Below are 17,505 nucleotides of genomic sequence, written 5' to 3'. Positions count from 1 at the left end.
CTCTAATACGATGGTTGCTCTTCACAAAGCTTGCCTGGAAAGGGAATGTCCCCGTCAAGCATTGCCGTGTCCGCACGCGTCCCTGGGGGCACCTGTGTGTGAGGGTCAGCCGCCGCCTCCGAGCCCTCCGCGGGGCAATGCCGGCGGCAGAGCCGAGCCCCTCCGCCAGCTCTTTGTCCGCCTGGAGCGGGGGGCAAAACCAGCATGAAAATGCAAAATGCATTTAAAAATACACTTTTGTTTCCCTTTTTGCCAGAAGCAGAAGGGCTTAAATAACAGAGGACAAAAGCAGCTCTTGCAGAATTTCCAAGAATCAGGAAAAATAAAAAGTTCTGCGAGAAGAGGTGTTTTTCTATGAGACTTCCACCTCTCTTGTGCCAAACCTGGGCATGCAGGCTGGGGAACCTACCAGTAGAAATGCAGCCCAGGAGATTCCTCCCCCTCTCTAAAACAAACAGCAGCCTTGTGGCTACGGTATTTCATGTCACGTCGGTTATTTTGGATACGTGTCCCCTATTCATTTTAAAACCAGACTTTCTAAAAGGTACGAAGCATTTTTTTTTTCCATCAGTATTTTTCTTCAGCAAATCACTTGGTTAAAAGACTCAGCACAATATTAAAAAATCAAAGGGGTAATGACTAAAATCTAAAAAAAAAAAGAAAAAAAAAAAAGGAAAACATTGCTAAAAGGTATTTCTATGCAGGGTGGGTAACAGTGGATTTAAGAAATATTTTGTAGCCGGACGAAGCACCCAGTCTGTGTGCAAATATTCTGCCACTACTAATGTACTGTTACAGCACTGCATTACTTTGATGATATTCCATAGGAAGAGATCAAATTTTATTTTACTCTATAAATGCAACTTTATGTAGCTCAGAACTGAGACGAGCTGCATGGATATAATTAAGAGCAGAAAGACTTCCAGTGGGCCTGAGACAAAAGCCGTTGCACATGCTATGAGCTACTGCTAGAGTGAATATTTAGTCTGTTATAGTGGCAGAAGCCGGGACTGAGTGCCTGTGGCACCTGATGGAAACCTGGATCGGTGGCAGCGCAAGGGTGTGTGTCCGCTGTCAGAGATGGAGGGTTTCTTCCTCCAGCAGAGGAGATGCGTTGCTAGATAGCATGTGTCTAGGTTTCATTTTGCATATGTAAGAAATGACTAAAAATAGTAAGAATGCATGCATAACACAGAAATTAAGCACCCTAAATAGCCATCATCCCAATTAAGGTAAAAATTTGTCGTGGTGAACTACTACTAGAAAAACCTAAGCTCCCGTGAGTATTCAGCTGATCTGCCAGCTTCGCTGGGCAGCACTTCTAGAAATGAACCCGCAGGGACTCAGGTTGCATGCTGCAATCGTCAGGCACCCAACATCAGATTCATTTTTTTAGCTAGTCCTTCCTCCACCTCCTCACCCCCTCTGCCAGTTACCGCACTAGCGGGAAGCCTTGTGGTCTTAGGTTAAAACAGTGGAAATTTTGCTGAGCTGCTGACCAATGTGATCATAAATGAGTTTTCTGGCCTTCTTGTGCCCCCCGCCAGTCAAGCTGGCTGCAGTCAAGTTTGGCAAAAAGCAGATGTTGCACCTGTGCTGAATATTTCATTCCTGAGTTCAGCAAATTTCTTCATATACATTTAATCTTAATAAGCCTTTTCCTACCCAGAGAAGTGTTCAATGATGTGTTAAAATTAAATGCTGTTACTTTTGGTTAGGACTGGGAAGGTGCTTAAAATTAAGTCAATTTTGAGAGCTTTGCTAACCTGATGCCCTTACTTTGTCTTTTTTTTTTTTAAGTCAAGTTTTGTGATTTAAAAAAATGCAGTGAAGTTAATACTGTGATATTCTTTTAGATGGGCAGCAGATCTGGGAAATGGAGGCAACAGTGGATAAAGATAAGAGCCAGCCTGTAAGTATGCAAAACGCGGGATGTCCTCTCCTTGAGCGTCTCACACAGCAGCTTGTATTCAAGGGGTAGTTTTCAAAGAGTGTCTCCAAAGCAGAAAGAGCAACGCAACTTGCTGGGATGAGCAAATGTCAAATGCTTCACCAGTAAATGTGTTGCAAAAAGAAACTATTCATTTAGCAGTAACTCTCAGCAAACTGAACAAGTGCTAGATTTTGTGTCCTTGCAGAGGACTCTATTGTATCAGCCCAGTTTTGAAAGGATGCTGGCTGGTCTGACTTCCTCTCACTTGTGTGGAGGTCTTGGGTACTCTGTACTTTGCAGAACAGGATTTGTGCTATATTATTTAAAATTAACATTGATCTCTGAAGGGAATGACCCTCTTTGTTCACTTTGCTTAATGGGACCTTACTGTAGTTGTTCAGTGCCTTTTAGGAGCTAGTACTTACATTGCCATGGGCCAAGCCTGCTCTTGCGGAAGAGAACGGGACACTCACTGTTAATTTCCATGGAAGGGGGATCCAGCTGCATATAAGTAATAAGCCTGTAGAGTAATCAAGTAACAAAAACAGAGGAATTTCTGCAACGCATGCATGTTTATTAAGAACAGTATGATTAACAGCGCTGCTGCAGCCCCTATGACCATTCTGTATTTTTTTTTTGTAGCTGAGACTTCTCTCTTCGAGTTCAGGACATCAATACCACAGAGGATACTCAGAAATACCAGAAATTTCTAATAGCATAAATTTTCAAGTTCTGCCCCATCCACCCTTTCTTTCCTTCTTCCTCACATACCCTTCTTTTTAGGGATGGATAGGAAGATTTCTTTTCCTTTACCCCTGAATGTGTAACAGAGAAGATGTACCTAAAAACCTGCTGTTAGCTTCAGTTACTAATTAGATATTTTTTGCCTTTTGTTGTTTCAGAGCATGCTTTTTGTAGAAATACCAGAATACCGTAACAAGCACATCCGCACACCTGTGAAGGTGAATTTCTACGTCATCAATGGGAAAAGAAAAAGAAGCCAACCCCAGCATTTTACCTATCACCCAGGTAATTCCCAAGGACAGAGCAGTTGTCACTTAGTTCACCTGAGCAAGATTTTATTTTCTGCCATGCTGTTTTCTTGCCATTATCGGGGGGGGGGGGGTCTAAATTTTAATGATTTGATTCAGAGACACAGCTAAGCACTCAACAACTGTTTGGCTTAAAGGATGCATATGATTTAGGAGCAGGAATTTCCCATAAATCTAAGGGGCCAGATATCTTGGCAAGGGACTGATCCTGCCCCATGGGAGTTTGCCAACAGCTTCAGTGGGAGCAGACTCAGTTTGCGACATGATGTGACCCTGTGATAACAATGAGCGTTGCCTTCCTCAGTTGTCATGTACCACAGTAAGATAACATCAGATCTGGGAAAATAACAAGGGCTTGGTATGGAGGAAGAAGAGTAATACGTATTCTTCAGAATGAGGCTGGCTGAGAAAAACATGAATGCTTTTCTGATGTTCTTCCCCTTGGGAACTGATGAGCAATCTCACAATAAACGCAACAGGATTACTAATGAGATTCCCAGAATTTCTCCTCTTTGGCTGGGAGAAAAATATTGTGAGAAAATCAGAGTATTGTGCTTGCAAAAACCAGAAAGTACAAAATAACAGTACCAGATTTTTTGCAAGTTTCAAAATGATCTTTTAATTCCACTGGTTTCCAAGGATGGGCAAACATTCGTACTGGTTCTCATTTTCAGTCTCTTCTAGCCTAAAATTCTCTGCTTATCTCCCTGAATTTATAATTCACGTAGGACATCGCTATTTCATCACACATGAATCGTATAGTTGCTACATTGTTCACTGTGGAATAATATTGAGAAATATGATATTAATATGATATTAAATAGTATTGAGAAATAGGATATTTCAGTATGAACTTTCAAATAGACCGCTTCAGAGAAAGAAACCTTATACTTCCGAAAAACATCCCTGTTGCATGACCATTATATGGTTTCCATGGTATGGTATCTCTGTACTGAGTTTTGGGGAAGAAACAGAAACAAGCCCTAGAAATGTCAGTATTTGTCTGCAGAGGACTGTTGTTTATCCACACCAAGATTCACACACCTTTTACTAAAGTAGAAATCGTGATCTTTTAAATGCTGGTGTCAGAAAGGTCTTCAGCTGTCAGTACTGAGGGAGTTGCATGCAGCAAAGGGGCTAAAAAAAGGAGCAACTTCAGCTCTGCCCTTGGTCACTAATTAAATGTTTGACTGAAAAATGAGGAGTTGTCTATTCCATAGGAATTCTATTTATTCACCCTTCCTTTGAGATGGAAATACTGCAAGAAACACCTACCTCCTGGCTTCTTTTGCTTATGTTCCGGCTAGAATGGCCCTTAAATGAATTACAATGAGTTAAAATACTGAATTTTTAAATTTTCAGAAATGTGTGGTTAAATTGTTGGGTAGAGATTTTCATGTCCATCTTAATACGGAGTGCTTTCAGGAAAGAGTCTCCCATGATTGCACTTACATGCTTTATTAAACCCAGCGCCTGTGAGATAAGATCTCACACATGCAAACCTTGTAAATGACTTAAATCACTTTTTACTTCAAGGAAAACCTCTCTGTTTCTCATCAGCTTGTTACGAATAATGTCCTTTGCATGCTTTATTCTAGTACCATCAATCAAAACAGAGCCCATTGATGACTATGATCCAGCCTTAATCTGCAATACAGTACACAGTGGTCTGGGAACAGTAACACAGCCTTACTATTCACAGCACACAATGGTCACCGAGTCCCCTTCCTGTCTTGTGGCCACTATGGCCCCCTGCCAGCAGTTGCGCTCAGGCCTTTCTTCTCCCGATTCTCGATACCATCAGCAGAATCCAGCCGCTGTAATATACCAAAGAAGCAAGAGCCTTAGCCCTAGCCAACTGGGCTACCAGCAGTCCAGTTTGATGGCTACACCAGTGGCTATTTCAGATGCCCATAGGTCAGTGCTGGTGCACGCTGGTTCCCCAGGCCAGACTTCAGCGGTGCTCCACCACTCTCCAGGCAACCAGCAGTCATCTCCTGTGATCCACTATTCTCCAACTAACCAGCAGCTGAGGTGTGGAAGTCACCAAGAATTTCAGCACATCATGTGCTGTGAAAATTTTACGTCCAACGTTGCGAGATCCAGCCAGCCCCAAGTCAGTCAAGCACAAAGGTTAAGTCCAAGTTCGTATCCTACCGTGATTCAGCAGCAGACAGCCTCCGGCCAGCGAGCAGCAAAAAATGGACCACCAGTTAGCGACCAGAAAGAAGTGTTACCGGCTGGAGTCACTATTAAACAGGAACAGAATCTGGACCAAGCATACCTGGATGACGGTAAGCACCACTCTTTTCTTGTATGGATTGGCTTGTCGGAGGGAGGGGAGAAGTTTACGACTTATACATCCTACCTGTTCCTCTGCACAAAAACAATGTGGCCTCCTTTTGATGGGGGCGGATCTGTTGCTCATGAAATTCTGCATTTTGGTCTTTCATCACTTGCATTTTTGGTAGATGGCAATGCACTTTGGCAATGGGGCAAGAAAAGATAGTGTTCTGCAGAAAGCCTCTGTCTTGCTTCATGACATGGAGGGAGCTGTCAGGTTTTAAGCTGTTGCCATTTTGTTTCCATTTGCCAAACATTAGTTTGGAAAATGGAGAAACTGAAACAAAATGCACTTTTTAATTATTTATTATTCATATCAGGGCAAAGTCCGCTTTGTAAAATGCTTTTGTACATTTTGTACCAAAAAAAAGCCCATTGAACAGTCTATAAAGGCCTGTAATGAATGGGGTAGTGCTGCAGGCAAAACTTTTGCAGATGTTCTAGACGAACAGTAGGACATTGATAAGTAAAACAGTGCTGTTTCTTTGTTGTGAGCCCAGCAGATTTAGCCTTTAGGAATGAATATAAGTTAGAGTAAAGCTTTCCTTGAACATATCCTGCTTATTCTTAGGTAGGCAGCTATTGGCAAACTGGTTGATTGGTTCTTTTATTAAAGTAGTAGTATTGTTCCTTACAAGAGGAAATCAATGCAAAGTTAATGCTTGCAGCTGGTTGCTACAATCATAAAAGCCAGTAGCAAAACCTACCCTAGCTTTAGTGGGAGCAGAGTGGGGTTGCTGGATACGCTGCTGCAAATATAGGGTGTTGTTAGGTATGAACTGTGGACCTGATTTTCGCGTATGTTCCCTGCTCTTACCCTCACAATCTAGGCAGCTGCATGTATGATTTGATTTTGTGAACGTGCAGAGTTACGTGGTTTGCATGTTTAAATTCAGTACCCAGTAGTTTGTGATTTTTCCTGCAAGTATTCACCTAGAGTTGTGAAATTGTTTTATTTTTTTAGCTTCAGGTAGTGAGTGCTCTGTGGCTGTATCATGTGCAGTCGTCTTTGCTGCTTTTGCGGGCAGAGCAGAGTCTGGAGTGTTTTCCCCCTTGGTCTGTGTTTGAAATGTGGTTAACATAGCTTTGGTGCAATCACAGGAAAATCTGGAGAACTTCTTACTACCTACTGTCTGGAGAGGGAATGTTGCTAATGTTGAATTGGGATTTAATAGTGATTTTTGATTTAGGAAATTTTGCTGGATCTGAAATAAAATAAAAAGTGTTCCCCGTTCAGGGAATGGAACATGATAACAAAGCAAGGTAATGTTTCCAATAACAAAGCCGAACACTGGATTTTAAGGCACTTTTATTATGAGAAGCTGAGAGATTCTTCCACGTTTCTAGAAATACTTGGTACAAACCTTGTAACAGAAATAAAAAAGAAGAAGGAAATTTGAAGTTAAAGCTGACAAACCTTAGACATGAGCCCAAGTCCACTTAAATGAACTCCAAAAATGGACTGCAAAACTGATCTCACTGGGTTTTGAACCAGGCTGGTAACATCTAACTACAGCACACCTCACAAGGCATACGTCCCACCTCCGTGCAGTTGGGGCAGAGTAGCAGCAAGTTAGAAATGAAATTCCTGGCTTCTGCTTAGCTGACTGGATCATCCTGAATTGGCTTGAAACTAGAGATTAATTTATCAGTCCCGACACCCCGCTCAGGCAAGGTGAGCCTGGTCACGCGCAGTCGCTTTGCTGGCTGCAGGTGAAGAAGTCTGACTGGGAGAACTGTGATTGACTGCAGGGCCTTTGTGAAACGCTTGATTCTAAAACGTTCAGGACTTGAACTGAAAAGCCACTTTGTCTGCTGCGGGGGAAGAGTGACTCAGAACATAACAAAAGCCACATTTTTGCTAACTAGAAAGTTTATTTTTGTGCTTTATAGTATTAAAAGAAACCAAACCAAAAGGATTATGGAGGCTTTTACCCACAAATCCCTTTTATCCAGAAAACTCTTCTAAGATAACATGAGCCATTAGGTCTTGCTGTGGTCTTTCCTGGGCAGTTGCTCAGGTGATCGCTCCCCGGGCAGGTCTGGCACGAGCGCGTTACACTGCCGCTGATATACAGACTCCCAGGCAGCAACAGTTTTGGTGTCTCTCACTTCCCTTCTCTCTTCTCGCCCTCCCCCATCTTCCTCCTCCCTCATCTTTGTTCTTCTTTCTCTACATTTCTGCTGACAGCCCAGCTTTCTTCCCTTTTACACTTGTGACCTCCTCTCACCAGCTCCTGTCCTCTGCCTCCATGGTTTAAGCGCAGCCCTGACGTTCTGGACGCTGCGTCTATTCTGGGCTCTGCCATGAACTTCTTGTGTGACTCGGGACAAGCCCCGCTCCGTCGCTTCCTCATTTCTCGAGCTGGTGCCTCACCGAGAGGGTACACTGTGCCCCAGTCTTGGAGCTCTCCTGGAAGGGGTCAAAGTATGTCTTTTAGATAACGCAGCCACTATTTCTCTTTGATTCTTCCAGTCTCCTGCTGCCAGTGCTGGCAGGATCCTTCACTAGCTATTTGCTTATCTTCTCTACTGTAGAAGAAGTTTTTGGCCTTCTTCCTGAGGTCTTGGTTTGTTCTTTGCTCAGAGCCTTCACTGTTCCACGGGGCACATGATACAGGAGACTCAGCACACCGAATCTCTCCTTGCCTCCTGCCTTGTGAAGGTCTAGTCTGTTCCACCTCCACAGAAGGATTACAGTCAAAGGCATGACCACAGCTCTCAGCCTTTTGAGCTCTCTAGGTTACATAGCACCAGCAGTGCAGCCAAAACAGCATGGACTTTAAAGCAGGTGATGGCCCAAGTGTTCATCTATCTCCTTGGGTGAATTTTGCCATTTGCAAAGACCTCTGGGTGCAGTAGCTACACAACTGGTACCATTCATAAACTTCCATAACCTACCATAAACTATCCATAAACAACTTAAAGATATCTTTAGCATGTCTCTAGCTCATCTGTGACTGCATTGCAGGTGCAGAGATTTGTCATTTGCTTTGTTGGAAGGAGATATCTGCCCCTATTCTCTTCTTATCTCTGCTACCTCAGGGCAAGAGGTGCTCATCCAAGCGGACCACAGCTCACCTCCAACTTCTCAACTTCTTTCCCTTCATGGACAGAATTGACAAACCTCTTACACATGACCACGTGGTTGCTGGAAAGAAGACTTTAGCTATCAAGTGGTAGAGGTTGGATTTGAAAATACAGCTGTAAGGGAGACAGAGGTTAGACATTGCCTCACATACGTCCGTAAGTCTCCACAGGTTTGGGTTTGGATTTAGGTCTCTCTTCCTTTCATAAACCTATGCTGAATGTAGGGGCGGACAGAAGGTGTAAGCAGCATGTCAGCCTTTTCTCTGACAAAAATACCATAGCTTTTTGATATCAAATAGTGTAAAGGAGCCTGCCTAGGAGAAAGGCCTGTTCAGGAGAAATTGGCAGGCAAACCCTTGCAGCACCATCCCAAACCCATTGAAGCTGATGGGAATATACAGTTGACTTTTGTAGGATCAGGATCCAGAGAGAGGATGGCTGAGAGACTAGGGCACTGGTCCATCCCATGGATCGCCTGGAGCATGGATCATGCTACAAAGCCACAGGCTTCCTGTGTAGCCTTGGGGAAGCCACTCCGCTGCTGTGTGCCGCAGTTCCCCATCTGCAGCACAGAGACACTAGGATCGTATGACAAGAGCAATAGGAGAACAAATATTTTACAGACTGTGACGCACTCAGATTCAACAAGATCTAGAGTGCCTTACAGAGGTTCAGTGTGAAGTGTGGCGTTAGGCTCTTGTTCTAAACAAATAAATGGACATGTATCTGTTGTTTTGAACGTTATCAGTTTGCCCGACTAAGATTTAGTTCTTCTTCAGGTTCAGGAGTTATGTTATGTGCTTTTTAGTTTACAAAGAAAAATGTTTGTCATTATTCAAATGGTAATTATCTGACCACATCTGACACTCAAAACGGTGCATCTGAGATAGCGTCTCCAAAGTATTTTTGGTGCCTGAGTAATCTTTACTGGGGAGGAGAAAAACAAAACAGATGCATGTGCAGTGGTTAATCAGACCGCCGATCAGCAGAGATGTTTTATAGTGAACTCATGTATTTTACAGAAAGTTTTCAGATGCAGCAGATACTTCATTAGAAAAGGAAATTGCAGTGTGTGCAATGCGGTGCTTGTAGATGACCCAACACTTCTGATCACCTTCACTATGAGCAATGTGTTAATTTAAGCAGTTTTGCTCCCCACCGCAGTAACCATTGCTTTAACCATTGATCTCATCCCAGACCATTTGGAGTGTATTTAGTTCCTATTTCTTCTTTGTATGTTCTTTCATTCAACAAGAAAAGTTTGAAAACCCTCAGCTTGTCCCCTCAGTGGTGTGAAACAAAATGCAAATCTCTTCTTTTTCTTTCTTTCTTGACCTTTCCTTTCCTTCTTTGCTGACCAGCTCATCTCTCCTTAGCCAGGGCTGTAACTGTGGCACAAGCCTAAACAGGCTGTACTGCCAGGAGGCCCCAGGTCTCCCGGAGATCCGAGAAGTAAAGCTACTGTGTCAGCACTGCCGAAGTGGCAGTGCCTACCCCCTGTTCATTCCTGAAGCTTGGGTCCCGAGCAGCCCCTCTGCGTGCACGCTGGAAGCAAGCAGAGGGTTTGGAGAAGGCGAGAAGAGGAGGAGGAGGAGGCTTAGCAGTTACCTGCAGGACACAGGTCTCCTTCTCCCAGCCGGCACGGTCCTTGTGGGGCTCCAGCGTTAGCACGGCACAAGCATCCCGCTTGCTCTCGCCAGCCCCGGCGCGGCGGGTGGAGGAGCGGGTGGCACCGGGCCAGCTCCGTCGGCGTGTGCCAGCTGGGGATTCCCCGGCCGGGGAGCCTCGGCTGTGGACTGAGGCAGCTCAAAGCCCTCTGTGCATTAGCGGAGGCTGGGTCCCAGCCGCCGGCATGGCTGTAGGGAAGGAGCCTTTCCCTCTGAACACTGTATTGAGTTCATACCCAGAAAGCGCAAAGGTGGCAGCTTGAGCAACATGTTTTACTTTCATTACGAGTTCTCTTCACCATATGTCATCGCTGGACAAAAGCAGAGAGGCAAATAGTGATGGAGGGCAGAGGGGGAAATGGTGTTCTCTTTGTTTCCTTGTCTTTGAGAGAGGAGTGAATTTGAATGTTGCAAATGGGCTGTGGTTCGGTTAGAGCAACAATTTGCATCAAAAAAGGCCACCTTCTGCTTTTAATTAGAACTGGTTTTCATAGAAGGTGTGGTCATTTCTGTTCAGGCAGCGTTTGACTAAGAGCGAAGCATGTACGTTCTCCAAAAAGTTTTACTCAGCCACTCTAGCAAATCTATGCGTTCAGCAGACTCATTCCTGATGCTCTGACTCACTTCGTGCAGGATTTCCTCTCCTCTCCTGGGACCTTACGCTACTCTTTCAGTACACTATATGCTTTATTTTTGGATCGCTGCTGTTGTGTGTTTGTATTGCATTAGGACCTCGGTCTCCCGGTCGTATGCCAGAGCCCTGCTTTGCGAGGTGCAATGTGAACCCAGACAAAGAGGTGGTCCCTGTGCCTAAAAGCCTACAGGCTATTGCCAGGAGGTAGAAGGATCATTATTTCAAGAGGCAGGTCTGCTGGGTTTTGTCTGAGCTTTGCCTTTCAGCAAAATATTTTACTTCCCTGCACCTCAGTTTACCGTTATTAAAACGTATCTTGTTAACCTTCCATCTAAGAGTGTTAAGACATTTAATTGATTCACTTTAATAAAACCCGCAGGGATTCTCAGAACAAAAATGCCGCATACTTGGCTAGGAGCTGAGTATTTGTATGGTTGTGGCAGACTGGCGTTTGATGTTCTTCACCTCTAGAAACAATTCGCTATTTGAAAACTGCAATAAATCCAGCCCCTTTTCAAGACTGCTCTTTCCCCAGCGGTCTTTCTGAGTGGCTGTCCTAAAAACATGCAAAACAAAACAAAGCAAAAGAAGAGAGAGAAAACCCATACATCCAAAATCAGCAGTGGAGGAAGGAAGAAAATGAATCAAGTGATTAAAAACATAGTTCCACTGGCACCTCTTTGTTCTCGGGTTCAGGAATCTGTAATTGGGGCGGTGCAGTGCCCACAGGCGAGTTGGCTTACAAAGCATTTCCTCTCCCAAGGAACATGCAGATCCCATTAGGGAGCAAGGGCACCGCAGCGCGGGGCCGGCAGCGCGGGATGGGTACGTGGATGCTCCCTCCAGGGCCTCGGTGGGCAGAGTCCCGCCAGGAACCTCTGCTCCGAGACATAAAAAATCAGTCGCAGTGATTTTCTGCTGGAAGACAGGCCACCGTCTGAAGGCCAGACCCGTGGGCTGTTATCAGCAGAAAGCCCTCAGTTTTCAGAAGGCATCGGGCGATTTTCAGTGATGGTTTTAAATACTGGCAAAGAGTGACTTGAAAAGAGGAACTTGTTCATGCAGTTGGGAATTGAAAGCTTCTAAACCACAATAAAGTCCTTTCCCAGACTTGCTGTCCATTTGCTCTGCGCTCACGGCATTCCTTAGACGGTCTGAATCACAGGCAGCAGACAGCACTTATAAAGACGGCCATAGACACCCATCTGTTGGAAGACATCTGCCAAAATAGACCATACATTTACTTTTATTCCTTCAATCCACTTTCAATTTAAAGGGATAACAACAATAACATTTTCCAGTCCAGTGACATTCTCCAGCCACTGTAGAGAAACAGTAACAAATGAAAAATAATTCCAGTGTAAAAAGAAGCAGGCAAGCGTTTTCCCCAGATCTTGCAGATGGGTGAAGTGGGGCAGAGCGCCGTTAAGTGACTTGTCCTAGGCGATGCAAAGCGTCGCTGGTGAAGCCGTGACTAGCCTGTGAGGTCCCATCCTGCGAGGGCCGTCCAGCTGCGTTGCTACCCCCTTGCGCGGGTGCCTTGGTGGCCCGGGGGGCCGCGAGGGAGCGGTGAGCGGCAGGAGCGCACGTGTCGCACCTGAGGGATGGCAGAGCTCTGCTTTTCCTGCCTTTCCAGCAGACTTGCTCTTCTCATACTGTATTTCGAGGTATACTAGCTGCTTTCGAGGAGTGAGCTGGTGGCTGCCAGCAAGTGATGCCCTCCACATCGCTGAGAGCAGGCGCGTCTGCTAGAAGCCCTCGTTTGGTAGGGCAGAGCCTGGAGAACGAGCAGAGCTGCTGTACGAGCAAGTACAGGGTGTCAGAGAAATGCATCAGTGGTCTTCCTCTCAGCCAGGGATGGCACTGGGCATCCTATGCAAAAACTCTTTTAATTCAGTCAAAATCACGACTGTTTTGACAACAGTGACAAAATTCAGGAGGGGTCAAATTTTTAGAAATGGGGGCTTTGGAGATCAGAAGCAAGAAATGCAGCTGGGAACCAGCCTATAACCGAACAGTGCGGAGCAGGTGAGGGGCTAACTCCTCCTTCTAGAGCTGAGTTCACTGGTTTGCATAGAGCCTGAGCAGGGCTCCCTGGAAACCTTCTGTGGGGCTTCTTTTACCATTAGACGGCTCACCACATAACTGTGCTGGTTAAGGTGGTTGATTTTTTTTCTTTTGCTAGCACAGCTATTATGGTAAAAGCCCTTGTATAGACACAGCTCTGCTGGTATAGAAACGCTGGGATCAGCACAGCTCATGCCAAGTCAGGGAACCACCACCAGCTGTTTCAGTGAGACTCGTGTACCACTGTGACTGTCTGCACTGGAAGGCTTTCACCAGCAGTACCGGTGCTGCCAAGCCAGCTAAACTTATCAAGGTAGCTACAGCCCGTGTAATGTAATGGATTTTCATATGGGCAAAAATTGCACGAGCTCAGCCCGCTTGCTTTGTACGTTTACCGCTTCAGAATGAGTCCTGATGTTGCTAACTTGCAGCAAAGATGATGCAATCCGCTGGATGCGTTTGTGAGAAAGATGCTTTGAGGGGGTTTGTACCCTTCCGTAGCGCCACATAAGCAACCTGCAGCAAGGTATGTAGTTGTCCTCACAGTTTATCCTCTTATCTCCTCTTTAAAATTAGCACTGTGTAATTGAATAGAAGTATAACCGGTTAACTGGCTTTCATCCACATGGCAGCTCAAAGCTATTGCTAAGTCTTTGCAGTTTCATTGCGAGTCTTGGGATATTTATAATGATTTAAAGTCCCTGTGCAGGTGACTGCAGCAAAATGTGGGCGTTGGTTTTTTTATTCTTCTTTTAGTGATATTTTCAAGCTAGAGCCAAGAAAAATCCAAACATTAGAAATACGAACGTCGGTGTTTTGGTGTTTCAAAATCTAGGCAGACAAAAATGATGCAATTTCGGGGGGGAGGGGCAGGAGGGTTAATTGCATGATTTTAAAACCTATCTCATGATCGTTAGAGGCCTGACTCATGAACCCTGAATGCCTGGGTTTGGCACCGCTGCTCTTCACAGTTTCATTTATTACGAATTTCGTTAATGCTGAGAACGTGCGAAGATGGGGAAGGGGTAGGGCAGTAAAGGATACCTGGGACGACTGAGCTCCTGTTGCAAAGCCCAGTGCAAAGGCAGCTTGGGCCATTTTTGAAGTGCAGCTCTGAAATCTTGCAAGCAGCTGCAAAGAGCCCTGCTGCTTTGAAAAGTTTGGACAACATCTGCACATTTCTGTAACTATTGTGAAATAAAATGTCTGGCAAGAATAACCATCTTAAAGATATACAGCCTTTTCATGGTGCAAACTGAAAGCGAGTTATGAAGTCCTCTAATATAGAAAAATGACTGGATTCTCGGCATTATTCACACAAGCAGAACTTTTCCAATTAAAGTCAATTACTGGCAGCGATCATGGATAGTTGATGGGGGCGTTTTTGTCCACATGAATCTTTTCTCTCAGAGAAATGAAACCCTATAGATGATTAATTTAAAGCTCAGTTTTCTTCCACTTGATTTTTATACTTTGTTTCTTATAAAAATATTGTTATTTATAAATCCCTGGCCATTTTGAAAAAAAAAAGGATGAATCATCCAAACTTCACATCCAAGTTAGTTTTCTTATGAGAACTCTAAATAGTGAGAGCTGCTTTCCTGCCCTGCAGAAGCCGGTATGGCCTTACACTCCCAGAGCATTTTATAGTGCAGCTTACTCACCATTTCCAAGAGACTTTTATGTGCTAATTTGGATGCTGTATGTTTTTAGAGGAATTTTAAAAGCAGACTGGACAACTGTACAAGAAGAAACACCATCAGGAACAATCCTGCCTTGGCTAGGAGAGGTACTAGATGACCTAATAGGTCATCCCTACTTCTGTGATTTGAAAAACAAGCAGCACATCTGTAGTCATGCCAGCAGGAGAGGCAGAGATAGGCGAAGAAGAGCAAAGGACTGAATGCCATAAAACTCCCTTCCCAGCCTATTAGCTTCTAAATTGAATATTCAACCAGCTGCTGACTGTCACACTCTTTTTCTTTCTCATTTTGTATTATAACTCTTTTTAGGATTACCAAGAAAAAAAACAGGGGAAGGTAAAAGCCAGCCTAAAATGTATAAACAATGCAGTTGTGTCTGAATCAGCACTCCAAGTCCCCATGCTTCAGTTTTGCAAGCACAGAAACCTGGGCGTGCATCCAGCTGTGAATTTCACAGATGGATCTTCTCTCTAGAATGGATCTGCACAAAACCCCCAAATCCAAATACTCCCAACTTTGGAAGCATTCACATTCCCCAGTTTGGGCACATGTCTACTACAAATATTACTATCTGTTTGGCACTTTGAATCTGTGATCTCTCTGCACTCACATGACTAACGGTGTGATAAGAATGACTTTGAAGACTTGGTCTCGAGTTGGATTTAACCAGTGCACAATGTTAGATATGAAAGAGTTAAATCCTCAGCTACAGTAAACTGGTGTAAAAGCACTGAGGATCAAAGGACTTCAAAAATGATGTCCATGTGACTAAGCAGGGCAACACTAATTCACTAAGTGAGAAACTGGTCTAACACTCTCCATCTTCCTGCAGGTTCCCTGAATCCACACAGTTCCCATTTTAATCAAGCCATGTTCTTTTGTGGGTTTTTAATTTGGAAATTGTTTGTACTCCAAAACACAGACTAAACTCTGCCCTCAGTTGAACAAACACGATTTCCTTAGAGTGAAATCCTAGTTTATCTAGATTTAGTGAGAGAAGTGTAGTTGACTTCTGCCCATGAACACCACAGTGAGTGATATGTTTGCATCTGAGGGAGAATTTTTCCACGTGGATAATGGTCAGGTGTCAAAGTAGAGGTCAAAGCGTACTACTGCCCCTTGCTTTCCTCCAGCTGTAGGCCTTTGTGCATGCTTAGACGCATCGATGGTGGGAGGGTACTGGCAGCACGACGGTCGTGTGCCAAACCTGTGTGCGCAGCAGCGCGCAGCGGAGTGCGTGCCTGGAAAACCTGGGCAGGGGAGAGGGACCTGGGGCCCTGCAGAAACACAAGGATGGTGTTACAACAAGTGACAGCGAAGTTCAGTCCTTTCTCAGTGCTTATCTCTTGACTTGCTCAGCCTTTGCGCAAAAGACTCTAAACCTTTGCTTTTAACATGCAAAGAATAATTTGAGCCAGGGAGAAAGAAGCAGCAAATTAGAGGAGTGCGAGTTTGTAATCATTCCCTCTGATCGTCTCTGCCAGGGGAGTCTAGTCAAAATTCCCAAATTGTGGTGTGGTTTGGTTTGGTTTCTTAATGATAAATGACTTCATCATCCATGAATGAATCGAGTCAAATGTAGGACAAATAGTGAGACACATGAATGACTCTTATGACATTTGCAATGTCTCAATCGCTGCTGGTTTATTTAGGTGGTTTCTAAGTTTCTTTGGAAAGAGTGAGAATGGCTAAATGAAGGGGGAGCCACTTCAGAAGTATGGGAGCCAGTGGTGAAAGTACTGTGACAGTTAAACCTCCCTGGGTTAAATATCTGGTCATTATGAGCAACGCAGCATCGGTTATTTTGTAAGAGCTCTCTTCCAGGAGACTCTGTAGCCACAAGGCCAAAGGCGGCCGGATGATGTGCCAGACCTTGCCTTCCCTGTATGGTCACGTAACGCCTGGTGCTAGAGATGTGGCTTTATCAGCCACCTCGGGTTTCCTATTCGTCTCGGGAGGCAGAAGGGCTGCTCTCTGAAAGTGTCTAAAAAAGGTCCTAATTTTGAAGGGCACGGGACCTCTGACCCTCTGCGGCTGTCTGCGTTGACACCCAAAGGTGCTGGCGCAGGCACCCATGGCAGCCGCCTTTCCTATGCTTTATTCATAGGTGGCACTGGTCTGCCACCCCGCTTAAATGTATGGCCCAGCATTTCTGTAGGTGAACAGTCATAAAACTAGGAAGCTGTCCTTGGACATGAAATAATTATAATTTTATACAAACTGAAGTTTACAAAAGGCTGGAAATAGTCTCTAAACATGAGCACTGACTTTCTAGGTGTTAGGCAAGCTCAGTGAGCAAATTGTCTTGGTTTAAACCAGAACTGAGCCAAATCAGAGGATAACTTTTAAGATCAGGGGATAACTTTTAAGATATGCATTCTTCAGTTTCATTGTGTTTCATGGGTCTTTTTTCTTTAAAATTACTTTTAATTTTTCCTCTTCTTGTTTCTTCTTCATGCATCTTCATTTCCTTTCGGTGGGGTGCTGTCTTCTCCCTTGGGAAGCATCCCAAGATGCTGATTTCCAGCAGGCAAAATACAGGTTGAGATTATCAGCTAGGTAGGCTGGGTTGCATGAAACCTCTTCTCCTGGGGTCATCCTGCAGCTTCATGTCTTCAAATAATATTTACTATATTTTCAGATCTTTTTCCTTTGTAAGAAAATTATAGAATTTAATACAATTTTTTTCTTCAGTATAAATTTTATTGTCTAGTATTAAAATAAAAATTACACAACACTTTTTTAATGGGCAGTTTTTAAAATTAATATCCATGGAGCTTTGTTTTATACTTACTATGTTTCATAGCTTTTCCCAACCTCAAAAGTGCAGCAAGTCTGAGAGCAACATTAAGACTTGCCCAAAGTTCAGGTGCTTCTGATGGTGGTCTCTGTCTAGATGCAGCTTTTAGTACTCCTCCAGCCTTTTCTGGCACGCAGGAAAACATTTCTGCTTTTGAAAAGCCACGGCCAAGTGCGAGCCTCTGCCGAAGGGCGGGAAGAAACCTCTTGCGCGGGT

At 44.3% G+C, this 17,505-nt stretch overlaps 1 protein-coding gene across 6 annotated transcripts in view; it reads left to right on the top strand.

Moving 5' to 3' along the window:
• The window catches only part of NFATC2 (nuclear factor of activated T cells 2), a 100,749-nt gene that overhangs the window by 60,167 nt on the left and 23,077 nt on the right, over nucleotides 1-17,505 (top strand). For all 6 annotated transcript variants that reach the window (XM_026099636.2, XM_026099634.2, XM_064521522.1 and 3 more), the window contains exons 7-9: nucleotides 1,857-1,912; nucleotides 2,836-2,962; nucleotides 4,584-5,279. In XM_026099636.2, coding sequence (XP_025955421.1) covers nucleotides 1,857-1,912; nucleotides 2,836-2,962; nucleotides 4,584-5,279 — 879 coding nt within the window. The remainder of the gene's footprint in view (nucleotides 1-1,856; nucleotides 1,913-2,835; nucleotides 2,963-4,583; nucleotides 5,280-17,505) is intronic.

Source organism: Dromaius novaehollandiae, chromosome 16, assembly GCF_036370855.1.
Source record: "Dromaius novaehollandiae isolate bDroNov1 chromosome 16, bDroNov1.hap1, whole genome shotgun sequence".
Taxonomy (NCBI): Eukaryota; Metazoa; Chordata; class Aves; order Casuariiformes; family Dromaiidae; genus Dromaius; species Dromaius novaehollandiae.
The sequence above is the reverse complement of the archived record's forward strand: the minus strand, read 5'-3'. Positions and strand labels throughout refer to the sequence as shown.